Source organism: Pangasianodon hypophthalmus, chromosome 15 (assembly GCF_027358585.1).
Source record: "Pangasianodon hypophthalmus isolate fPanHyp1 chromosome 15, fPanHyp1.pri, whole genome shotgun sequence".
Classification (NCBI taxonomy): Eukaryota; Metazoa; Chordata; class Actinopteri; order Siluriformes; family Pangasiidae; genus Pangasianodon; species Pangasianodon hypophthalmus.
In genome coordinates, this window is record NC_069724.1 from 8178132 (window position 1) to 8205227 (window position 27096).

General features: G+C 39.4%; 1 protein-coding gene and 1 long non-coding RNA gene across 13 annotated transcripts in view; one reads left to right on the plus strand and one right to left on the minus strand.

Moving 5' to 3' along the window:
- Nucleotides 1-1931: 1931 nt before the first annotated feature.
- Nucleotides 1932-27096, minus strand: part of cadm1a (cell adhesion molecule 1a) — a 311796-nt gene continuing 286631 nt past the window's right edge. For 6 of the 12 annotated variants that reach the window (XM_053240138.1, XM_026938557.3, XM_026938559.3 and 3 more), the window contains 3 exons: nucleotides 21775-21807; nucleotides 6902-7033; nucleotides 1932-6045 (listed from right to left, as the gene is read on the minus strand). In XM_053240138.1, coding sequence (XP_053096113.1) covers nucleotides 5927-6045; nucleotides 6902-7033; nucleotides 21775-21807 — 284 coding nt within the window. In that variant the 3' untranslated portion in view covers nucleotides 1932-5926. The remainder of the gene's footprint in view (nucleotides 6046-6901; nucleotides 7034-21774; nucleotides 21808-27096) is intronic. The other 6 variants (XM_026938558.3, XM_026938563.3, XM_026938560.3 and 3 more) reach the window with 3 other exon arrangements.
- Nucleotides 24141-27096, plus strand: part of LOC113541535 (uncharacterized) — a 40875-nt gene continuing 37919 nt past the window's right edge. The window contains exon 1 of the long non-coding RNA XR_003404177.3: nucleotides 24141-24615. This is a non-coding gene — a long non-coding RNA (uncharacterized LOC113541535). The remainder of the gene's footprint in view (nucleotides 24616-27096) is intronic.

The following is a 27096-nucleotide window of genomic DNA, read 5'->3' on the forward strand; positions in this document are numbered from 1 at the left end:
ACCATTAAGACCCTCTATTGTTGAAGTGAATGATTTCCACTTTCTTCCTACCAGCCATCAGTGAGTCCATTTAGCTCCTGTAAAGGGTAGTTTGGTGTCTATAGATGGCTAAAATGGAATTCATAACATGGCAATTTGTGGCGACTGAGTGAGTGCTGGAATTATACCACTACTTAGTGTTATTCTGCCAAGAAACACATCTGAAGGAATTTAAAACACACTTATTCCAACTCGGCTTCATAAAATCCTTGCAGTGAAGGGAAATCATGGTTTAAATATGAGCCTCTGGTATGAAGTCATGAGAAATGGAATGGTATAAAGAGTATTGTATCTACAGTAGGTAAAACATAATGCAAGTGTACATGTATGCATAAGATCATGATGCCAGTTCATGTACATTATGAAAGAAAAGGAAAATTTATATGCAAACAAGATGTTTTTAAATATTACAAGAAGCTCTCATATTTCTCCTTTGCTTGTTTATCATTTCAGATTCTTTTTACCACTAAAATGAATGAATAATAATTTTAGGGAAAAATGAATTATTTTCCCATTTTTGTGAGTGCAAAAATAAAAAGTTGTTTCCTTGTTTTCCCATTTTCATTTCGACATGAAAAACGAATGGACACAATATACACGTGCCAATGCCATCCCACCTGTTTCTGTTTTTTGCTTCCCCCTTCTTTCTCTCTCGACTGGAAACGTTACCTCCCAACATATGCGCAGGCAGAAACACCTTAAGAGTCCTTGCAACCAGGTAGAAGGTGACATTGAGCTTTGGCAGTGTGACAACTCTGGTGTTGTGGCAATCAAAACCAAGTATCATACAAACCAGAGAAATAAAAATAATTAAAAAAAAAAAAAATAATAAAAACAGCCAAAAACTCACGGTCAGCATCTACAGAGTGATTTGCTGGGTCTGGCAGGGAAGAGCAAGGTCAAAACAGGAGCATGAGGCAGCTTGAGGATGGAGCGCTGGGGAATACTCTCACTTTGAGTGCTAGACTTTCTGTCATCCTTGACATTGGGCTGAAAAACAGTATGATGTTCAGCGCCGTGTGCACAACAGAGCTCCATATTTTAAACGGTGGATATCAGAGTGCCATTGCAGCGAACAATCTTTTCATTAATGCAAGGAAAACTTTACGATGCTTTAAACAGTCACAGTGTGTTCTAACGAGCGTTAATGTTAGATTTAACTGATGCTGCTGAATTATGTCTGAGGGAGCTCTCAAATTTAACAGGCTCCAAGAGAGCTATAACATCACACAAGGAAAGAACAACCTTGAGAATTCTCAGAAATTTTGCTCCATGGATTATTATAACCAGCATTATATTGTCTTATACCAGAGTGCTGTTGAATTCTTGAATCTCATTGGTCAGACGTTGTTGATTAATTTTCTGTAACAACAGCCCTGACAGTAGCTTCATTTGCAAGGCAAATCACAGGTTTATATTAGATCTAGATCTAATCTTAGTGCTTAGTGCTTAGTAATTGTTGATATGGTGAGGTTTTCTGTGTGGAGATGTCAATTTAACTTTCTAGAAGGAGTCTCCAGTGTCAGCACAAACAATAGTTAGCTGTTCCTTTAATGTTTTCTGGACAGAGGGCTTTTACCCCTCAGTTGAACATGTAACAAGCTGATTATTTTCCTACAACAGCATACCCCATCATGTTTTAGTCCTTAAAACAAAGACAGCACTAAAAACGTGTTTATGGAAAAGAATTATTTCACTCAAGTATGTCAGAAGTTATATTCATGATAAGAAGAGAAAAAGCTATATTAAAGAACGTTATATGATATTTAATTATAATTAGCTGATCGCACAAATGGTCACACACCATTTGATTTTACAGTAGAAACATGAAGCCAGTTTATGTAGAAAAAGGACAAAAAAAAAAAAAAAAAAAAAAACACCAAATACAGTAATTACTTTGAACATTAATATCTTTTCTTTTTATTAAGACAAGAACTCTCCATTTTTGTAAAAATGTCTAAAATGAACCAATACAAAATGTGCATGGGAATGTGGATATTTTTTGTTTTCATTAATACACAGTAACATTGCCCAAGTACAGCAGAAAGACAAAAAAAAATCAACTTAAAACTATGGGTGAGAAACATCCAAAACTTTCGAGTTATCCAACCCATCTGGAGCCAGACTGATAAATATGCTGAGTTTGTAACTGATGCTTGTCCTTCTGTCTTTTTACTTCTTTCAGCAGTTGTTTCTTCGTGAACTAGGTCTAAAATTAATACTCAACATTTTGTGTACAGTGCACCAAATATTAAAGAACTACATAAAAATGTACAACTGTAATGCAAATTTTTACCGTTTCTTTTCTCCGACTTCTGATTCTTCTGATTAATTCTTATCTACATCATTAATGAAAGGGGGCTCGATGTTGCAATCTACCTGAGATGCAAACATAGTGTTCGTTTGTTGTACATGAACCTGAGGCAGGGCGAAAACAACTTAAAAAATCAAGTAAGAAATAAAATTAAATTCAAAATACATCATTAACACTGTTGCACTATTTAATAAGGGGGCATCAAAATCAGTGGAAACAACAAATGTAGCAGTATAAAATAAGACAACATGGGCAAAAATCCAAATTCCCAAATTCACACTTCACCACAGGCAGTTCGCGGTTTTTGGACCTTTTTTTTCCACTGTACAAATAACAGACAAAAATGGAGGTGTTTAAAAACAACAATTTTGCACAACGCTGCATTTCCATAGAGTCCTATTTTGGACATTCAAGTCCTCAAAAGACCACAACCGACACATTTAAAATAGGTCTAACATATCAAGTTTAACAAAATGTACACCGGCCCAGTCTAAACGACCACTGAATCAGTAAAACAGTATGTTTTTTTTCCACATATGTGAATGTTGAGGATGGACTCTGAGATCTTGCGTGAATTGAAGCCACCAGACTTTTGACCAAAGCTAAACAAAGTCCACTATGGAAAAGTCACACAATCGCACATCTCTACTTACACCTCTGAGCTGTAAGACATTCTTTCTGTACTGTGCTATAAAATATTAAGAATAAAGAAGCTTTCTAATGGTCAAATACATACTGAAAGTTTAGCGAAGGTGTATTTTTTAAATAACAAAATAAAGCAAAGCGTGACAGTGATTTCTCCTTAACCTCATTTGTCCTATTTACACACAAGAGGTCAGCAGGGCATGGTGTCTACTCAACAGCACAATGTGACGAGCAAAACCCATAACTTCATAAAAAGTACCCTCAGCTTTACACTGATCGGTGTGCACTTGACATGAGAGGAAGAGTCGGAGTTCTGGAAAACAACATTCACATACACTTTTGTCAGCTGAGCTACAGGTGCCTATATATATATTTTCACATACGTGAAATGAAGCTTTTTCTTCATCCAGAGGGTACAGGATGCGCTTGGAAGAAGGCCCTGCTTTCTTCATGTTTTTTTTTTTTTTTAAACCAGATGTCAGAGCGACAGCAGAAAACACCAGTGTGTTTGGCATGTTTGATTTCTGTTAGCTTCAGCGATAAAGTGTAATATACAGAAGGTGAAAGACAGTGGCGAGTTACATTAATGATGAGCATATATACATCTCGGGGCTGATCAATTCTACTATACCATCTGGGAATTCCTAAATCAATTCAGTTTTCAGAGTTTGTGGAGCTGCACGTAATGTTAAATACAGTACATAATCCTGTTTGTTGTTCGGTATAGATTCACATGTCTAACTTCCTGTCTGACCCTTTCATGTTTGATAAGCATGTTGGCAGCTTTCAAACAATTGTGACCGTGTTTGTCGTCATGCTGGTGAAGTGAAGCTGAGGGCCAGGGCCAATTTATAAAGCTTTGACTTTAGTTGTTTATTGATTTTAATTGTAAAAAAAAGAAAGGACTTGCTCCAAAAAGCCAATTCCTCAATTAACACATATACATCTATTATATTGAGTTTAACGAAATCTACACTGATCCAGTCAAAACGAACACTGAATCAGTAAAACTGTATGTTCTTTATGCAAACGTTAAAATTGGACTCCTGGAAATCATGTGTGAATCGAGAAGTACAGACTTGTGACCAAAGCTAAACAAAGTCCATTATGGAAATCTCTATTTATACCTTGGAGCAGGAACATAGTAAGGTATTTATATATCTTTTTAAATTGATTTAGTTTGTTTAGTCAAGATCACTAATCACCAACCATTTCCTGGAGAATTCCATTCTAATCCTAATCCAACAGAGCCAATCAGGTAGGCTGATTATGTAGAGAATGCGAAGCATTGGAACTGAATTCTGAACAAAGTTAGCAATAACTGGTCTGTTTATTTAATAATATAATCAGTTACCTTTGACTACATTTTTCCTATTTTTTTTCCAGTTTGTCTTAAAACATTAGAGTCAGCACTCAGATTAGCTGCACTGCTAATAAAGCTAGAGGTAATCAGTGAAGTCAAATGTAGCAGATTGATATGTACCATATCACGGCTGGGGCTCATCATCATTAGCACATACCTACAAGGTCTACATGAGGAAACATATTTTGACTGTTTAAGATTTGTCCTTAGGTAGTATAATTATATTACAGAACATCCCACAGTCCAAAAGAAACATCATTGGTTGCATCCTACACTGTCAAGTCATATATACTGAAACCAAAATCTAAAACCTACTAACAGACCCACAGTTTGAGTTGACAATATTTTAGGTAGTCAGATAAGCATGTGCTACAGGACCATCACCACCAGCTCAAGAAAGCTAGAGCATCTAATTTGAAAGACAAAAAAGCATTTGACCTTTTTTTATGTCATGACAATTGTTTTGCCATTATGGATTTTTTTTTCAACATTTCCGAATGAAAAAACTAAAAAAAAAACCAACAAGAAAACATTATACCAAAGCCAAATAAATATCCACAAAAGGCTTTCAACACCATCTAGCTAAGTGCAACCAAACAACGTGCCTCTGTAAGTGCAGCATGTCAAGATGAAAATAATTCGCCTGCACGTCTGCACATTCCAGACGAGTAGCAATGCCTCAAGAGTACTGGCACATGTAATTCGAAAAACAACCTGATGAAAACGAGGCAATATTTAAAAAATAGCATTTTGTAGCAATGCAGAGAGGCCTGCCAGGATAGAAACAGGTGCAGTGCTCCTCTATAGTACTAACGTAGAACTAAGTGGGATTGGATGGTCTTTAGCGCGTCATACTTTTACTTTTCCTCATTTGAATTCTTGGATATTTAAAACGTGATGCACATGTTCTGGACTTACTAAAAGGATGCAGAAATGATGCCATATAACCTGGCCTTCTCACAGTATAGAAGATCGGATATGATGGGATTTTGGTTTGAAGTAGAAGAACTTGATGCCTACACAGTGCAGGAGTGTCTTGAGGCGCTGTGTATATTTACCCTCATAGGAAAGCAGACTGCGACATTGGTAAAAGGAACACGGATAAAGGAACGGGGTGCGGTTATATGTGGGGAAGCATGACAGTCGGGAGTTCAAAACCAAAGGCTTGACAGAGAAAAGAAATTCAGAACAAGGCACAGAAGTTTCTGCAAATGGTCAGAACTGAAGGAAAAAAATAGTACCAGCAGTTTGGGAGGTGTTCAATGGTGAAGCTTTCTATAGTGATACATGGTAACATCTGGCAACCACAGCCCTTCCCTTCCCATCCCTCCACCCCCTGACCACCAACCCTTTATCCCCACCAGCTCCAGCTCCTCAAAGACAATGGCTAAATCATCTCAGGTGTCCATGTAGTCTACATCATTCAATCCCCAGGAAGAACAACAAAAAACAACAAAACATTCCCCGTTCTTAACCCCTCCATGCCCCTCCCATCCCAACCATCCAAAAAAAACAAAACAAAATAATAATAATAATATTAATAACACCACCAGAGATTTGTACAATCAGATATAGTATTCCTTCTTTTCATCGGAGTTGTTATGTCCACCTTCAGCGTTGATGATGGCCGTGTCGGCATCAGCTGCATCGTCTGCCCCTTTTGCTTCATGTGTGAAGTAGGTACCTGTAGGAAGTTTCAAAGAAAGGTGTGATGATAAAAGTAATATTCTCTGCGCACCCTACGGCATCTGACTGATGCAACCAGTGGATCTTAAAAGACTGTCTGGAGTGGCTTCTTTAATTTACAGCGAGTGTCGATCACACAGACTTTAAAATGCGAGTGGGATGCCTGTAAGTAAGGTGTGTGCAGCGCTGCAGGCTGTACCACTATGCTGCTTTTTATATGCAAACGTAGCAGGCGCCTCAAACCAATTTCAGATGATAAAACATGGGAGACAGTTTGATTACAGAATACATTTCCGCAGCTCTCATTTGCAATGGCAAATGAGCACCATTAAAACCAGCAAATCACTGCAAAACGGGCATGGCACATGTTTTTGAAGAACAAGCCTGTTGATCGTTTTGTTCAAAGTCACCATTAATTTATGAAAATATATTCTTCAATTTCCATGAAAAACCTCTCCAAATCAGAGACGCTGGTGTTTTCCATTCGCGCCGACTTGTGCTTCAGGATTAACCTTCAAAATGTAACAAGGTGGTGGGAATAACAACGCCACTTCAAACTTCATTTCCGAGTGGTATTATCCTTGTCCCTACAGTCTACTGCCTGATAATGAAAGCAGTAGCCTCAATGAAAACTGGACTCTCTTCATAATAAAAACACAGAACTACACTGAGCCCCGAGGGATGCCAATCTTACCCATGCACCAGCCACAAAGAATCGTAGCATTTCCACAGCAAGTCACCGCATCTCTGCAGAGTCCTTCTGACCAAAAATCTTGGCCTAAATAATTACTAGGTCTCTTGACCTCATCTTAGAAAGAGTGTGCAATTTGTGTTGAAATGAACTGCCTACATACCTTTGTGTCTTGCAAAGTATCGGCCCAAAATGATAAGGAGACAAAGCATGGCGAAGACCACAACGGCCACAACCCCTCCGATGACGGCATGATCCACCACTCTTTGAGCTCCTGCTCCTGCTCTGGAGTCTACTGGGACAAAAACACAAAGTGGACACCTTAAAAAGAACCGATAAAACACTATCGCAAAAGTCTTATAAAAGGCAAATAGCGGGGTTCTGAAGATTCTCAAAGGATTGCATTCCTTAGAGTGTGTCTTAAAAAGCAATTTACAAGTGTCATAAACAATTTACAATCTGACAAAACAGCAAGCATGTTCTTTTTTTTTTTCTCTCTAAAGAAGCATTTTAAGTAAGTCCGGGAACTGGGCAGTATCTATTCCAGGACAATCTTAAAACTTATTCGCAAAGGGCAGTGGGGTTAAAAAAAAGTCCTCTTTTTAATGGAAGTGACAACTGCTTTTTTATGTGTTTGTTTATTGATTTTTTTTATTGACAGAGGTTTAAAAAAGTGCCATTTTTGTGATGGCCACTTCCATTATAAAGATTGTTTAATGGACCTCTGAGTCTTCAAGCACCCTAGCACACAGATAGTTAGGAAAATGGAAAATGTTAGTACATTAAACATACAATCACATACAGTGAGCATTTTCTACAAAGTAGTTCATTAGCATTTTTATAAAATGTTATGTAATTAGCCACAGCTAATTTTTTATTACCACAGCTCATAAGAAGTTTTGTGGACTAATTAACTAAACCCTCTGCTTAAGTGAGCAAACAAACCACCAGGGCTGTTGGCAAAGAAAGCATAGAAGAAAAAAGTAAAGCAGTTAACAGGGCAACAATTCTCATAAAAGAGGGTTTGACTTTAAAGGTCCACGTCCTCATATCACTGGCATAAAAGCTCAGTACTACACCTTAAATGAATCTGGCACTGAAATACACTTTGCCCTCGAGACTAAAAATGTGAATCACAGGCAATTTTTAAGAAAGATTTCTACTACTTCAGGCTGAGAACAAGGCAGGCACCTCAGCTGCAGCCTGCTGTAATGATATGTGAAGTTTATTGATCAAGTGTAGAGATCCATGACAACCCAAAGTTAATGCTGGTTTGTGGACTTGATTGGTTCTTTCACGGTGAGAAGGAGGCTCAAAATTTTTCATCAATATTTCACACTCAGCTCGGAAATTAAAGAGTTTGGTGGGAGATGGGAAAGGAAAATGGGTTGGAGCCTGCACTCTGTCAGGAGTCAACATCATCTTCAGCTGAAATCCAAGACAGTTCAAGCTCACTATCATAATACAACTGAACTCCTCATTGGTAAAAGCAAAGGACTGAAAATCATGAATCTTAAGACAGACACATCCTCTGGTGCATTTCAAAGTCTATATTTACTGTTCTGTAACGCCTGGCCAAAAATTCATCCCCTGACTTGATTGAAAAGGACAGTGAGGAAAAGGAAGAGAAGCAAGGATTGCTGGAGCGGCCGAGCAATCCAGCGCTTGGTAATCCAGTCACGAGGAGTTGATCAGCCCTATGTGTTTACTCACGGCAATCTCCCACACTCATCTCTGGTCTAAATCTGAAGGCTGCTGGATTTCCTGGGGGAGTTCAAAAACAAAAACCGACAGGCCACAACTTATTAGAGGATAACAAAAACCGTGAAAACACACATCGGTGTGCTTGTACAACATCCCACCCAATCTCACCTTATAAACAACTTGTGTGTGAGACTGGGAGCAGGGGGAAATAATACCGCAGTGGTAGCTGCCAAAAACAACCAAAAATTACTTGATAAACCTGATAGCGTTTTTTAAAGACTTTTTTCCCCCATGTAGAAAGCAGATTCAATTAAAGTCAGTAGGAATCTGCCTGACACCCAATTCAATCTTGTCAATGAGGAGGCAAAGACATGGTTTAACACACTTTCTTATTAAGATGTTAATGTGAACCAAGCTCCATCAGCAGCAGTCCAGAAGGGGTATGGAGGGATAAACATGCTATAGAGTCACTATATTTCTAGTTTGCCTGCCACCTAGACAGGAGGCAATGCTTGACCTAATATGAATGTTCTTAGTCAGATAAGGGTTAGTTACAGCAATGACAAGTGCATAATTGCAGTAACTAAGCAGCAGCATGTCAAAGCAGGTTTTCAGAGCATTTGGAGCCTGGGACATCTAATCTCATGCTCATGCACCATTTCACTTTTTAAACCATTCTTATACCACCGTGCTGTTGAACGTTCCATTCTGATTGGTCTGATTGGAAGACGTCAATTGTTGTTCTTCTTTTGGCTGTTCCTGTTAGGGGTTGCCACAGCGAATCAATGGTCTGCATATTTGATTTGGCACAGTTTTTACCGGTGACCGGGCTTGGGACTGGCGCTGGAAGTGCACTGTCGTGTGCATCCCCAGTGGCTGGGGTCCGTTCCCTGGCCAGGAATTGAACCCGGGCCGCAGCAGTGAGAGGTTACGCCGTGGTCTAACCACTAGTCCTCCAGGGACCCCATTGAAAGACATCAATTAATTTTCAAAAACAGCAGCTCAGACCAGTTCTAGTTGCAAGGTCCTTATTAACCTATTAATATTTTCTAATACATTATCTTTTCCATAGCAACAACTAGCACAGGTACTTTTATGCTGGACGCTACACATAAACAGATTAAGAAACATATAATCATTGATATGATGACATTGTCTGTGAGGAGATGTTTATTTAGCATTTTGGAAGGAGTTATCAGGAGTTATCAGGAAGGAGTTTTGTAACAGTTAGACGTAAAGCTATTAAACTATAGTGAAACATAACTATAAATGGATAAAAAGTACAGACTGTCATTCTTTAATTAAAAAGGTTATTTATTGATTATTTTCCTATAACAGCATGTCCCGTTGTGTTTTATTCCTTACATATTATACACGAAATATGATCGGATCACGATAGAGTTGTCAGTGTTCAGATGAGTTTAGCGCCGTCATTCTGCCGTAGTATATAGGACAGTATACAGTATATAGGATTGAGTGAACTTGATAGAAATTAACATAACAACAATTAACATGGAGTAAAAGTAGTGGACCTATCTGTCCTATCCCATCCAACTTTTAAAGATTTTACCACAGTCTTTTTCTTTCTCCAGTCATCCATGCACCCGCCTCCCCCTCTCCACCTCTCTCCACTGTCGGAAGATAAATGAAGGGGTGTGCAGAGAGCAGCCACAACAATGAAGGAGAAGATTGAAGCTTGTGCTTTTGCTGCATGTGGCGGTACACAGGTATCCAAAGCCACTCTTAACACACTGAAGGAATTCTAATTCAATAAGGGTCCACTGTGAGCCAACCAGTTTGGGTAATGTGTAATTTGAGAGGCAGATGGTTTAGAAGTGAGTAATTCTCAAACAACCACATCTAATCTCATCTAGACAGTTTGCCTCCAGAATATTCAATAATTATGAGAAATTGGCATCTTAATGAAACCCCTGAAACCTGCTCTCATCTCAACTGAGTACAATAGATAAGATAATCAAATGCATTGCATGCTGCTTATTGGTGAATGATTACCACAGACAGTACTCGTGTTTAACATTTAGAACTGTAATGAAAGGGACTAGAAAACCTGTGGGGTTAGAAGAGAGTCTAAGAGAAGGTAGAGCATGGTTCTCTTCTTCATTTGTAATGCTGGATGTAGGCAGTGACTGTGGAGTTAGCTCCTTGGAAAGGGTGATACTTTCTCTTACAACAACAAATTTGAAGTTATATTTATTACTGTAAAGGCAACTATTAAGTGAAGACCATTACTGCATATTGACACCCTACCTCAGTTTAATCATCTCAGATAAATACTGCACACCAACAATAATTTCAAATGAACACTTGGTTTCAAGTTGCAGTGTGGACAGACTACAAAGGTATAGCACAGCATAGCTTTATCAAGTTTTTGGACAGAGAACATCTTCAAAAATCGGTGTCCTCCAGTGATGTAGGTTTGTTATGGACTCCTGGCGTCCATGACAAAGGCTGCTGGCTGGACTGTAGAGGAATACGAGAGACAACCTCTGTATACGAGGTTGAGGCATGACCAAATGGAAACCTTCAGCCAAGCTCATTTCTGGCCTGGACTAGCTTATAGGCAAGAGCTGGATAAAAGGACTGTGGAAAACCAAGTAGAATTGTGTACCACCAGACACAGGATCTGTACCAAACCCAAATATCTGAACCTAAAACCAAAGGGTAAAAAGCAAACCATGCTTTAAAATGCACTGGCACAGGTGTTTATGTTACACCTCTGAATCCGACTGATCTCTGCCATATGGTTTTCTAAATGTGCCTGCACCAATTCACTGCATTAGCTTTTAGATTGAGTGGAAAATATGATTAGTATCAATTTCAGCAGCTTAGCAAGCGGATTTACTTTTAGCTCACATACATGGTAAATTCAAAAAGAATATCAAAACCATACTGTGGCATCACACCAGTTGCAAAGCTTCCACCCATTGGGAGGATGATATGAAAGAAGAGTGAGGTAATGGACAGAACTAATAGCCACACAAACTCTCCACAAATCCCATGTTGCAGCAGCACAAAGGGAAGAGGAATCCTGAGGCTGACATTTAATTCTGGTGTTCAAAGTCCAAATGAAGACAACCAGCAGATGGAAAGCTAGAGAGTAAACAAACAAAGCTAGGTATAATGCCAGGACCAGTGAAGTACCAGTGCAAAAGCAATCTGGCCTGAATCAGAAGAGCACACTCTCAGCTCAGAGGGTCTCAGAAGAGGTCTCAGGGGGTTTCCATGCTGGTTCGCTTTGAAACTGGCTTCTCATGATGGAGTTCATGTCTACTGGTTAGGAGTCACCTGAGACAATAAAGTTGATTTGTAGTTGGAGAATTGACCACAGAAGGTCATCAAATAAATGCAGCAGTGTTTCCCTGAAGCACATCTTCAAACTTGCAGAGGAAACAAAAGGTGTGACCTTGTCTATCATCATGCTCACTCTATTATAGTCTTTAGAACATGGTGCATGGTGGACAAAGAGATAAAGCAAGCCAAACTATCATGTATTGATCCAGGCATTCTCTTCCTTTATCACGATCCTATAGCATGACCCCAACATGTATTGTCTTTATCACTTCACTTTCACTTCTGAATGCCTTTGACATAAGATAAAAATGACAATACAATATAAATCATACAGTATAAATCAATTATTTAACAAAAAAGACATTGCAAGTTGACAGTAAGATCTGTGACCATTACCAAAGTTCATGGTGTTGTCAAATTCAGATATATGATCTATGGAGCACTCCATGATCTTTCCGAGTCTTTCAATGCAAAATGCAGAGAAGAAAGGTACTGATATGTGTTCCTACATGAGCAAAGCCTGTAGCTACATTTGCTCTTGCTCTCATAGGTAATTACTTAACTTCCAGCGGCAAAGACAGCCGTTGTTTTATCAGCATGGATTCGGGCAATCGTGGGCCAATTCTAATAACTTTCTCAAATGAAATTCAAGAAGCAATAGATATTATCCTCCAGTGAACAATTAGACTGGCCTTTGCTAAACCTATTATAGTAGTTTACAGTTTGTGTCTAAATGTAATACATTCTCACTCCATTTTATGCAGTTTTGTTATAAATGCACCAGCCAGTGCTAATGCATTCTGGCTTAGGCAGGCAATTTAAAAGAACATTAGTGACTGTATTTTGTATATTAGAGTATTCTTCAGTTTAAGCCCAAAATATCATGGATACTTTGAAGGGTTTGAGAGTTATATCTAGCTTGATACCTGACAAAAATAAACAAGAAGATTGGTATTTTTCTGGTACACCAGAAACAAATGCAGCATCCAGTACTTGATAAGCTTTTGCTGCTTGATAAGATGCAAAAATGGATACAGATCATCATCTTTTGACTTTCAGAAAAACAAAAAGAACTGCTGTGACTTTTCTGAATGGTTTTGTCCCTGGATGCTTTTTCTGTGACAGACAGAAATGGCAAGTCTCAGTGTGAAGTAAGGCCACACTGCAGTCTATTGCATATTACTTATACCTTGGTTTAAAGTGTACTGTTATTACACTAAGTGATGAGTAACATAAAAGAAGCTTGTAAAAGGAACATTAAGTAAAGCGCATAAGCATGGCTGATACTATACTTTGTGGTAAATGGATTTCCAGTACCGGCTATGTAAATGTGCTTTCCATTTCTCTTAAGAAACCCAAATCTCTGCTGAAGGACGACCTGGCCAGTGTGCCCACAGGCTAGCAGAAACCCATTGCACTCGCTCAGGCACAATCAAATTGACAAGAAGGAAATGGCGACCCTCAGGGCAACAAAAGTGTCTCATTTCAAAGGATGTGTTGATCTCTGAGACAGGAGATCTTCTAATTGGATCCTCTAATCTTCTAATTAAGCAATAGCGATTGCCGTTGTGAGTGTGTGAGCAGACTGTAATGAAAGAGCTCTGCTCTTGGGCCTATGGGCAGATGGATGACAGATGTGTTATTACAAAGCCTGTCTGCATTTACCTGTGTCCCTCCAGCCCAGAAGCAGTCCTGCGCCTTTGTGAAAATGTAATTAAAAATCTCATTGACCCAATCTTTTCCTGTCACTTAAAAGAGAGGTTTGTGTATAATGTTTTATCCCACTCTACCGACCCAAAGGTATGCAGTGGTTTTTCATTGTAAATTTAGATTTGAATGGATTTCACACTGATATATTTCATTGAAATTGGAAGTCATGTGTAGTTGAGGGAAATGGATTTGAGTATAAAGCAGTATGCCACTCTCTAAGTAGCCTAGTTTATAGTTATTGCAGTCTGCAGCAATCTGTAGCTCCATTTAGCAATTTACCATTATTCAGCGAAGACTATAACATAAGGCAATCATTGTAGCAGGCAAGCAACATTAAATCTGGAGAACCTTTGGGTAGTCCTCATGGCACTACATCTGTCCAAACATGCCATGTGATCTGAATGCAAATGAAAACAACAACAGGCTCCCAACAGGACAGCATATTAAGGACAAGGGTCCCCATCTCACTTTTTTGTTGTTCAGACAAATTGTGATAATTAGTGATTACATTACAGCATGGCCCATTGTCGATGACAAACCCTGACCAGATTCAATTCAATTTCTACTCAATTTCCTCCTATGAAATCTCTGGGGTTATTCTGAAAGGTTGCTGGTTAAACATATTAAAAATGTAATTACATCAGAAATAAAGAAACTTGATGAGGCCTTTTTTTTCTAAATACAAACACAAATCTAAACCAGAATGCATCCTTATCTGATTTTCAAAACCACAACTGCTTTATCTGGCAATTTAGGCACAGCGACAGCAGGCTAGCGGTCACAACTGCATTATGGGAAGGAACCCATTACTGAGCTGTGCTGCATCTCACACTTTCAAAGGGTCAGAACCTATCTTTCATGTCTCAGTAATGCAATCCTGCAGAGACGGAGAGAAAAACAATGGAGCCATAACTGACTTAGCTTCCTAGTTGCCCTTTTCTCTGTTCAATGTCTGTTCATCTTCTCCTTTACGCCAGCCACCCCTTTCCGCCTGGAACTCTATCATTACTGCCAGCCATGGTAACCCCCGCAGAGCCATATTTACAGTATGCAGGGGTGGACAGAACTGGGCCAGGGTGGGTGACAAGAGGCAGGACAGCAGAAAGAGGACAATCTATACTAGATGAACGGACATGGATTTTTAGTTTGGTAGGTGAGTTTGTGTTTCTTGATAAATGGAATTTAAATGTACTGCGGGTTTCTTCCTTTTGCTCTTTTACTTGTCTGTCTTTCAAATGATTACTGAAGTTGCTTTATAGAGTAACTTGCATCCATTTCAGTCCAACATTGTGTTGTTCTCAGAATTAAACATTCAACACAAAAGACTGTTGTTGCCCTGTTCTTTAAGATAGAAGGAAGTGAGGTTTGTCAGAGCTAATCCAGGATAAGGTGTCCCTTCCAGGATCATACAAATCAAGGCACAAGCTGGAGCTATTCCTCAGATGCTTTCTTCATTTCCCCAGAGTAGTGGTTTCAGTAGTAATTTCTCCTACCTGGTTGACAAGAAACCAGTTGTCCTCTTCAGAATAGCCAATTGCCACAGAGAGCAGAAACCCTGACAGGTTGGGTTTCAGTGCATATTAAAGAGTTGCCCTCAAACTCTTTCTGCTTTTTTACCAGCACAGCAGAGTACATGGCTTCTAATTCCTTACATTATTAGAGATTAATAAAATGTCAGCAGGTGCTTTATAAGAAGACACTGCTAGCATGGGTCCTGAAAAATCATTTTGCAGAACTTTTACTGAAATTTGGGCTACTTTTAGGCTTTGGTTGGTCTAGTCACTATAGCAGGTCTAGCTCACAGTAGGTAAGCCAGTTCCTGATAGTGCAAATGAAAACCTTTGATTCAAGAGTGGGTGGAAGCCTGAACAGGTGTCTCTGATATAGTCCTCACATCAAAAGCAAGTTGGCTCACCACAATTGAGCACCGGCTACAGAGCAAAAAAAAATGTCCCCTTCCCAGCATGAGCTTTTTGGCCAGTTATAGTTGCTGTGACAGCAGGGAGGAGTCTATAAGCATTTTTAGCACTTGGATGACATTGATCTACCGTGAGACACTTAACTGATGGTAAGAAACATTTAGAATAGAATAGAATAGATTTTTATTGACATTGTTTTGAACAACAAAAGACTGTTCAACATTTAATTTCCAGATGAAATAGGAGAGGTGGAATCTGTATTTATTGTGAGTCTTATAGCTTAAAGGCTGCAAAAAAAAGAGAAAGACAGATATAGTATGATGAAGAGTGGGAGAGAGAGGAAGCAGTAATGAGGCTAGCTGTCAGTGGCTCCTGCCCCAGTGCATGAGAGCCTGCTAAAGCCTACAGACTGAAGATCATGAGATGGAGATTACTGTAGATTAAAGTCCTGAACATATGGATAGAGCAGTGCCTACTGGGAAATCAGCTTAGTCTCAGACCTAGGCTCGTCCTCTCTCTCCAAATACAACAGTCCATCCACACTGGGCCTTAACATTCTGCTGACCAGCCAGTACTGGTGAAGCAGAAAGCAGTCAGGGAGGCTTGTGTGAGGTCATCCCAGTCCACCCTCCCAGACTAATTAGTGCAACATATGTGCAGCGCCTTTGAGGGGCCTTCAGGCAGTCCTACCTATTTCACCTAAATGCCACTCACACGACAACACATCACCAAAAAGCACTTCTGACAGCCATATATAGGCAGCTATGTTCATGAAAGGATACTAGAAAAAACAGTGCGAGAAAAAGAAGTTTGGCCCGCTTGGAAAAGTACTTAAGTTTTGAAGCTATGGAGGAAGCCTCCCATTGATTGATGAAATCCCCGTCTGTAATGGCATCTGCATGTGATAATTCGAGGATATTAAAGGCGCAAACTCTTCTGCTTCACCTGATGCCGTCCAGCTGAGAGCAAAGTGGTCATTATCCCACTGCATTCTGCTATGGCACTCCCTGTGGTTCAGAGACTGGTCAATTATCTCCTCCACACACGCCGAGCCTGACAGGCATGTTGGCAGGTGTGTCCTTTCCATCATGTTCACCTCTCAGAAAGCGGATTAGAGCGCCGACTGGGCATCGACATACAACGCCACTCTGGTAACATTAGTGTCCTGCCCTCTCTCGGCCAGTGGACAGAGAAGAACAAAAGAGCAAATGCTAGTCTTGGAGATGTTCTTGGCATATGATAATACATAAACCTAACAGGGTGAGGGAATAACTACTTTTATAAATTTTCTAAAGTGCATTAGAAAGGCAGCTGGTAGATGTACTTGATAGAAATCTCTGCCTACCAACCTTAAACCCTGAATTATATCCATTACAACTATCCCAATGACTTTTTTCTTTTTCACTTATATATCCTTATATCAGTAGGCATCTTTCAATTTTGTAGTATTTGTAGGATTATTTAGTGCACTGAAATGTTTGCCAGTGAAAATGATGAAAATGACAATTGTTGGTAATGTGTGTGGTCATATCTGACAAGGAAAAATGCTACAATTATCTATACATGTAGTGTCATGTGACAAGATTTTCATCTGTCCTTTTTAGCAAACCAACTGGAAAAGCAGGGTGGCAGCAAAGCAGGACAGCTGGTCAATATTTGATGAGGAACTACAGCGTATCAAAAAGGCAGCTTCTTGTAGTTTCATGTAACCAGTAAAACAACTAATCACCAATATTAGTCAGTGCTATGTAGACTCTCCATTATGTTATTCTCATCTTTATCAACTAGTGATGGAAAAGTTGGGGAACCCAAACAAAATAAAACATTTTGATTTGACTATTTGTAATGTTGTTGATGGATATTATCAGAAAATTCTGAAAAAAAAGCATTTTCTTTTCATTTATTGCATTATAGGCATAAAGTCAAGCTACTTTGCTGTATTATCAACAGTATTACGCCCCTGTTGATATATGGTCACTGTATGCTCCATGTCTGAAAGACATTCATATTAGAAATGGGCTTAGCTTTATATATGAATTGTTGGGGTGGTTATGGAGGGAGATAGGGAGAGAAAACTCACTAAGCCCTTGCTTAATTTTGGTTTCACATGTGGTACTTGCAGCTTTCTATTCATACATTTCTAAAGCCCGCTATTCATTTTACAGGCTTTGTTTCGTTACAAGCGACTTCAGCATTCAAAAGACAAAATTTAAGACATTATTCATGAATTGGTATTATCAAAGTTGAAGCAGAAATTTGGTTAAAGTACAGGGAGGGAAAATGAAAATTTTCTCATCCAGTATGAAAGGGAAACTCAGTTGAACTGAGAAGTAAGAAAGGGAAGTTTTTTGCACAGTTATGTTTTTGCACCATTACTTTACACTTGGCTAGAGTGCAGTAATTTCATATCTGGTAGACTCAGAAGCACCACACAGAAGTTCTTTTACACCTGGCTTCTTACTGATGCCCTCGATGTCACCGAGTGACTAGCTGAGACATGCCAGCCGTGTGTTTGCTGGGTCTGAATGTACGGTGAGGTACTAAACAAAAGGAAGAAATAAATGGTGTTCAGTCATCTGGTTTGAAAATGAGGAGGAGAATAAAGAGCATGCTGGGATGGGGTGGAATAATATTGGGGAGAGAGTGAGAGAGAGAGAGAGAGAGAGAGAGAGAGAGAGGCACCTGACTGTATGAGCAGGCTCTTGCAATCAGCATTCATCTGGGATCCCTTCATTCTAATAGAAGGAGAGAGATTGGAGAAAAGGGCTTCTCCATTTACTGCTCTGAAAACAGTGACAAGATAGTGATAAATCAGGCTATGAGGGACAAGGCTGGATGTGTGAGTGTTCGTGAATGTGTGTGTGTGGGGCAGTAAATACTGTACATGCTGGTTCGGGTGAGAGAGGAGCGATTAATAGCGGGCATGAGTGTCAGGCTATAGAGCCAGTGGATGACAAGGACTGACACGCTGATAAGGATTTGATCTATCTGACCCACAGAGCCATGTTTCTTCTCACCTGCTGCATGATTCATATTCCAGCTGCAGCTCCACTGAACGACACGCTCATCTAACAAGATGGGCATTTTTTCAACAAGGCCAAGCTCTCAAATATTGCAAACCTTTTTATATATCTCTCACCCGACAAAGGAAGAAAGGAGTAGCGAAACATGCTATACAGCCAAAATACTCAAATGGGACTACTTTCTGTGATAATGTGCTAGTTTTTTTTTGCTGAGGAATCCTCCCCCAATCACCCCTCCCTCAACACACACACACACATCAGTTGAAAACCTCCCTTATTCCTTGAACAGCTTGTTGCTAGGCTACACCAGAGAGACTAAAAAAGACTGTTATCAGAGAAGAGAGAACTCTCCCCAACAGTGAAAGTAGCGCAGTCGAGAAAATAAGATGGTAAACAGGGTTTGTGCTTGGGCTACAAAAGAGAAGCGTGTGAAAATGGACACTGATGCAAAAGAGAGAGAGAGCACAGACAAGATGCGAAAGAAAGATAACACAGGTATGCGTTTCACTGCACAAATGCTTGCTTAATAAAAATAAATAAACAAACAAACAAACAGAGGCCAACAACACTGTACGTTAAAGGCCATACATTTATTATATTTAATTATACTATTAAAAAAAATAATTACTAACTAGTAACTAGTACCATGTAATATATTAAGTACTGAGCAATATTCAATACGTTCTTGTGGTTTAGTTTATTATTACTTGATAGTCTATTAACTGATAAATTAATGGTCTACTGACCTCTGGTCTATTAATTTAATAGACATTGTCAGAAGTAGTTTTAAAGGGGAAAAAATCTCAGGGAAAAAAAAAATCCCTGAGATGACATGAGGAAGAAACCTTTAGATTAACCAAACTCAAAAGCAAACCCATCCTGTTTTGGATAGTGGGATTATAAATCATTACAGCATACAGGTGTAGAAAAGTAAAGCTGCATGTTAACCTGTGATCTGTTATGTTCCATCATGCAGACTTGCAGGGAAACTGTTCTTTGGGCTTTATTGGATGTTACATCACATTCAGTTTTCTTTATATTTAAAATGTAGATCATTAGCTTAATTAATTGGGGTAAAGCCTAAGTGCTGGTAAGTTCTTGCATTTTTTTCTATGAGTATAACTACTTATCAGCTCATCTGCATTGTAATATAACAAGTGGCATGAAGTAAATAGCTATTAAGCAATGATAAATTAACTTAATAGTTAACACTGACTTAGTGACTCGTAGCATTATACAAAATAATTAATCTATTACATGGTGCTAAGTACAGCTAGTTTGCTGATATACTTATTATGCTCAAACAGTGTGATTACTGTGATAAAGTGTTATAATAGCTATAAAAAGCTAAACTTCTATAAAGAATTGAGCCCAGGACCCACAGTATGTGCTCAGCTTTGAACTAGTTTTTTTTTGCATCTCTTTTTGCAAGTTACTTTATTATATGAGCAAACCCACTCATCAATTCTTTCCTGCTGCCTGATGTGATGCCAATCTCAAATCCTGACAGGCTTCTACTGCTGTGCCTCTTTTCGCCCTCCGGACTTGCCCGATTCATCCTGATGCTCTATTTCTGCTTGGAGCTTTCTGCACTTGTGACTCACTTCCTGCTGCTGTGGATGGTCACACACGGATACCCTAAAGATTTGCACTTCCCTAAAATAGTTGCTCAAGTCTCACCTTTGTTCAGTATAGTGGATAGTGTTGATTTATATCTAAGAACTGCTGCTGTAATCATAGAGACTGTCCTGTGCTCATCCCCTGACTCTTATTCACAATCTGCTCATACTGAACATATTTTCAACACACTCGGTACTGTTTGCCTTTACATTTATGGCATTTGGCAGACACCCTTATCCAGAGTGACTTACAGAAGTGCTTTGAAATCTCTATCAAGAAATACTTCCTGATACTGTTTCATTAGGTCATTGGAATGTTGGTATTGTTGGTGAAAGTTGTATATGTATTACGACTAAATCAATATGTCTGCTGAAATCACAACTGCGAAATTGTATTCCTGACCTAAACTAGACTCTTATAAGATTACACTTGCAACTGCATGAAAAAACATAGCTTACATTTTACACACTAGCTCTTTCAAGTGAATTCTGATAACAGCAAAGAGCTTGCACATGACTAAAAATTGTCTTTTCTCCTTTTCACAGACCAGTACAGGCCAGTGCTCGATAAGGCAATAGCTCAGTTACAGAGATATAAAGCAGGAGATTTCAAACCATCTTGACAAAAATCTCATTTTATTTCACCTTCTTGTCTTTTGAGTCACTGGACGTTGTACAAGATTTGTTCTGTAGTTTCCAGTAATTCCCAGAAATATGTAATGACACAAGGGTAATGCTGTTCTCTTCCTGACATGGTATATGACAGTAAGCTGTACCATGTCTCAATTAATGTCAGGCACTCTGTGCTCTATTCAGCATCCATACATCCAGGTCTGAGCATGTTTACTCCTCAAATACATTGCTTCTGCATTATAGATGTGTACAAGAATGGATCTCACCTTCACATGTACCTCTTGTATTAGATTCAATCTGTTTTTTTTTTTTCTCAAATATTAAAAGGTGCACATGAATAAAGAAATGCAGCTCAATGTATAAAATAAAATATTCAGAACCAGAAATAACATTGGTGTGTGCGTGAGGTGTAAAGAAAGGTGCAACACAGAGTTAAAACTAATTCAATAATATGAGTCATTAAACAGAAAGATGACACATTACTGGAATATCTTTGCATAAGAATGCAATTATATATACGTTAAAAGTCTTGATGACATGATTCTCGTATTATTACTGAAATATTATAAAGCCTGCTAGTTATGCAAATGAAACTCTCTGTATCATTTGGTATCATGAGGTATGGCATCTGCAATGTGGTCTTGCTTCACTTTCTCAGCAAAATAAATAAATAAATCAATAAAATAAAAATAATTGCCCATTTGTAGAGCATCTACATTCATGGGAAATGATGCAGGCAGATTAGGGGAGTGTGACAGGAGCAGCGCGAGGACTTGCAAGGCTTAGAGACTCATGCAGCCTAAGACGGAAATACCTGGTTAGTGTTCTGGTTAGACAACCAAACCTGTATGTTAGTGAAAATCAAGCACAAAAGACCAGGACAAAGACGAGAGATGATGACAAGCACAAGACAGGTAGGACAAACAGATGGGGCAGACGGATACAGACAGATGGACGAGGTGGACAGTCACACAACATGGCATTTTCATCATTTCAGTGCCGCGATTGTCTCCAGCTGCCTGCAGAGGCAGGGGGCACTAAGCGGTGCTCGGAGCTCAGCTGGCATGCAGTGCCAGGCATGCTGGGCTAGCAGAAGAAGGAGAGAGAGGTACCAACCGTGAGCAGCGGGTTCAGTGCTGGGCGCAGCGTCTGAGCACACGAAGAGAGGTGTGACAGGAGGTGGTGGGAGGAGGGGAACAGGAGAACGGCATGCAAAAAAAGGAGAAATGGGAGAGGGGGGACAGAAAACAAACGAAAAACAATAAGCAAAAGACATTTACACACAACTAAGACCTTGCAACAAGCCCAGGAGGAAAGAGAAACAAAGAAAGCACACAGGTTATCCAACAGGAATACAAATATAACATCATACATCAAAGTAAATAGAGCATCACCATCCAACAGGCAGCACAGTCAGAACACACTTGTTTGTTTCTAGGAAAATGGGGCAGCACTTTTTTAGAGACTTGCAACTGAAAGGCTGATGGCGGTATATGAACTGCAAACTGTTGATCATTTTCAGTGCAGCACGATTATGGAATATCTGCAAAACTGTCAAGGCATGAAGCAACATTATACCACAGTGCTTTAGAATGACTGATTCTGGTCAGAAGGTATTGATTAATTTTCTACAACAGCAGCACAGACAGTGGTGCCATAATTCAAATCCCAGGTTTGTATTAATGTGCTTGTTTTAATACATTGTTGAAGGCTATTATTAACAGCTAATTCACATGGATTTGTATAGCAGATGCTTCACATATCAACAGATGAATTATACAAAAGGATACAAAAATGCCGTCTTTTTTTTTTTTTTTTTTTTAAACAAAGTAGAATGTATAATTGTTGATATGCTGAAGCTTTTTCTGAGGAGACATTAATTTAACATTTTTGAGAAGAGTCTCCAGTGCTTTTTTTTTTTTTGTGACAGTATGAGGTAAAGCTTTGACTTTACGTTATCAACCAGGGTAAAGTCTAAGAACGGAGAACTTTAGGCTTTGTGGTTTCTGTAAGTTATAATGTAAGTGATAACAAGAACTTGTTTCATGAACTTTCCACAAACTTAAATGTAACTATAAACAGATTAAATTATAACATATTCTTTTTCTGATTGAAAATTATAACTGTTGGTAAATTACTGTGGTATAAGAGGAATAAAACACTGCAGGACATGCTATTATAGGAAAATAATCAACGTCAGGGTGGTAACACTAACTTAGCAGGGCTGCAGTAACTCTAACACCATTTCAGAGGAGATTTCACATCAGTAAATGGTTATAATTTTGCTAACTAGTTAACATTTGACAGGATTTTTGACAGGATACCTTTTGGAGTGAATTGTTGGCTACAGTCTATCTGTTGTTATGCAGAATTTACTAAGGACTTCAGCAGTCCTGCTGTGGCTGATACACTCGTATCAAATACTATGTGGTCTATGGTGCAAACATGTGGTTTGTAGTCTTATGGCAGTCCATTTGTATTAATAGACAGGATAAAGGGAGGCTACAGTCAGTGAAAGTGACGTATATGATAGAGGAACCTGATAAAATGGTCATCAAAATACCATATATTTTTAAATGCTATCGAACCCTTGAATGTCATTAATGAGCAATGATTGAAAGTTATCTAAGGCCAAAGACGTTTTTGCATGTTAGTTATTTTGAGCCAATTTTCATCAGTTTTATTCATTAATAGTACAACTCTCCCTTTTAGCTTACATCTGAGCCCTGCTTTTCCCGCTGCCATGTATTAATGATCTACTCTGAAATGTAGAGGCATGTGCGAAGAGCTCGAGCCCTCATTGCAGTGCATTACCTTAGGGCACAGAACACTTCAAACACACCAGGAAAGCTTCTCTGCAATGCAGAGGTGCTTGTTATGGGGTGGAAAAAACATTAAGGATGTCAGTCGTTGTCGGAACATCAGACACTTTGGCCTTGAAGCATAACCTAACACTCCCTGCTCGCTCTCCATTAAGATTAAGCTGAATGTGTTGATGGATGCAGGGTCGGTTTACCTCTTTCCTCTGTGTTTACTGGAGCTAGTCAAAGTACGGAGGTGTGGTAGATGCTTAGCATCCGGAGCATAGCACACCGGGGGAGATGAGAGTGGTGCACTCTCTGCATGCTGAGATGAGACGAAGCAAACCTGTGGCAGGTGCGGTTTTCAGGAAGTCAACTGCTCTCCAATCAAAACAGCATGCCACACAACACAGCTTGCATCAGAGAGTGGGAAAAACTCGGCAATGAAGCTGTGCCTGAAACATGGGAGTGAATTGAGGGCTATTCTAAAAAAACATTAAAAAAATAACATTATAGCAGCATTTATCGTCAATTTTTAGGGCCCGAAGTTTATCAGCGTGGCGTGAGACCTAGCCATTATTATTGCCAAGATAAGATCTTTTAAAACAACTTTCAAACAACAGGGCCTGTCAATGACATCCCACCTCTTCCGGGAGTCTCCCGCATATTCATAGTGGCTCCCTGATGCCCGCAAATTAGATACAATATCCCGGAAATCGCACGAGCGAGCGAGAGAGACACATGTAGTGATATAAGCCGCGTCACATTTCGGAGGCTGCGCAATAAGACGCAGCTATAGTAAGTTTTGAATTGCAACAGAATGAGCATCCTCTGATGATTGGTCTCATATGCGCTAAATAGACCAATCAGTTGTCTCTGTGGGCGGGCATACAGTCAACCTCTCCCTCTCTCCATCTCCTGTCAGTTCAGACTGCCAGAGTTCTGCGTCTGCAGCCGCAATGGCATCTGGGAGTGTCTGCGAGAAGAGTGTCCGAGAAAAAGAAAATCTAAAACTCACTTTACTCCAGACTACACTAAGGTGTACCCCTGCCTAATAGGGGTAAAAAATAATGACAGTGTTGCTCGCTGCACTGTTTGCAACAGTGACCTTTCTATTGCCCATGGTGGGTTAAATGACTGTAACAGACATGTTGAGGTGAGTTCAGGTCTGTTCATTAGCAGAGCTAGCATTATTTAAACTAGCTGATTACCTGCAAGTTTACTTATGTTCTACAGCGTGATGAGGCCAAACTCTCTGCACACTTGTTTAAAACTAATTAAATAAATTAATAAAAACAATACCGTGAGTATATTGATAAAAATATAAGTACATATTTTAATGCATAACTGGGTTCACACGGGAATTCTCTGGATTCTCCTTGTGCCCCTCTCCTACACCGGACACTCAGCTTTTCACGAATCGGGAAGTGGTAGCCTATATCAAAATTTCTAAACATTAAATTTTTAGGTTACATGAATAGCGCAGTAAAGATATCTCTAGCGCAAATCGCAGCAGGCGTCCATCCATCATCCATCTCTCCCTCACAGACCCACGCTGCACTTTGCTAGTGTCGCTCTTTAAAGGGGATCGCGCCCGCTGTCAGTGCAGCTGTTGTGAGGCTTTCCGGGGCTTCCATGTATTTTAGCCATTTGAGACAGAAAGTACTGAAGTAATGAATGTGTATATGTGTGTACTGTAAATAATTAAAATATGTGCTAAAAATATTCTATTAAATTTGTTTACTTAATCAAAAGTGTCATAAAACCTTGGGAGACATGGTTCTCATACACTAAGAGAGTCATTTAGTCACATTCATAAATCTTTATGATTGTTGCTAATGCTAGTTGGTTGGCAAATATTAGCTAACCTAGCAGCATTTCTGAGGGGACGTTTAAGTCATATCAATAAATATTACTAATCTAGCTAGGTGGTTAACAGGACCTAACCTGACAGGATTTCTGAGAAGATTCTTTCCCTATCATATTAATAAACATTCAAAATCTGCACTGCTAAGTCTAGCTAGCTGGCAAACATGAGCTAACCTGACAAGATTTCTGACAGGATTTATGTCATATTCATAAATCTTCATAATTTTAAGCTATAGCTTAAGCTTATAGCTTGAGCTAATGACAGGTTTTTTAGAAGCTTTTATAAATGTTCATAACTGCCACTGCTAATTCTAGCTAGCTGGCTAATATAAGTTAGCCTAGCATCATTTTAGAGGACATTTCATATCAATAAATGTTGATAAGTTTGCTAGCTGGTTAATATAACTTAATCTGACACGAGTTCTGTGAGGATTCTTTCTCCATGATATCAATAAATTTTTATATTTTCCACTCACTGATAAGGCTATCTATTATTAGCTAACTTGCTGCTATTCCTGAGAGGATTTTAAAGTCACATACATAAATGTTTATAATCTCACTGGTAGTATGAGCTAGATAGTTAAAATGTGCTAGCCTGACAACATTTCTAAGAGGAATATTTTCATCATATTCATTAATGTTCATAATATTCACTTCTAAATACAGCTAGCAGGCTAACATGAGGTAATTTCAGAGGATTTCTGAAAAGATTTTAAAATTTTATTCATAAATGTGCATAATCATAATAATTGTCACTGCTTGCACAGGCTAACAGGATATCTGAGTACACCTTACCTCTCAGACTGCAATCAGAAAACTACTTTAAAGGACCGCCTTGCCTTCTCTGAAACATTTGAAAGCCATGCTTTTGAGTTAATTTATGCCAATCTGTCGCATTCTGTTATGCAGGGGATATTTTTTGAAACTGAAACAATATAGTGTAGAAACTGAAACAGTTTATTATAGAACCTCTTGTAATTCTGTCAGCCTTCATATGATCTCTATGTAAAGTCTTCACTCGAAGCTGAGAGCTACTGGGTTGAGAGCACCTCTGCCATGTCCGAAAGCAGAGTGGTTATCAAAGATGAACAGCTGGAGCCTTTGAATGCATGCTTGGTTCACTCCAGGCGAGCAGTTCGAGCACAGGATCTTGAGATAAAGCATGTGTATCTGAATAGGGGTGGTGATCAAAGTAACGAATAATATCTTTAGGTTATTATTTGACATTGAGAGGAATGAGTAAGATTCCCACCCTCTTATGCATGCTGAGGTTTCCATCAAAAAGATGGTTTTGAGAAGACGGACACAGAACAGATAGTTGAAGTGGAGAAGCCAGAGGAAGGGTGTGATTATTCACTGCTCCTGCGGGACACGAGAAATACAGGAGCTTCTCCACAATACGTATTGCAATCCACTGCTTGTCCTCCAACCCTCAATCACAGGAGGGTTCCCTGGGAGCCTGCTAACCCTGTTACAGTTGAAGGCTGCGGGGCAGGAGCATATCAATGCGTCAGCCAAACAGCAGCGGCTATCCTGCCTCGGCACAGCCCTTTGTCTCAGCTTGGATCACCTGAGGCGCTGTCCTTGCTGACATCAGCAGCTGATATCAGCAGACATGACAGCGGACATATAGCACCGTGGCTAATTGCAACAACGTATTTCCACCAGAGACGGCAACAGAACATGCGCTTGCAGCCCAGGGGAAGGACACGTGCTGAAACTCAGCAAAATATGGCACTATGGGCATGAAATTATTATTAGTTATTGT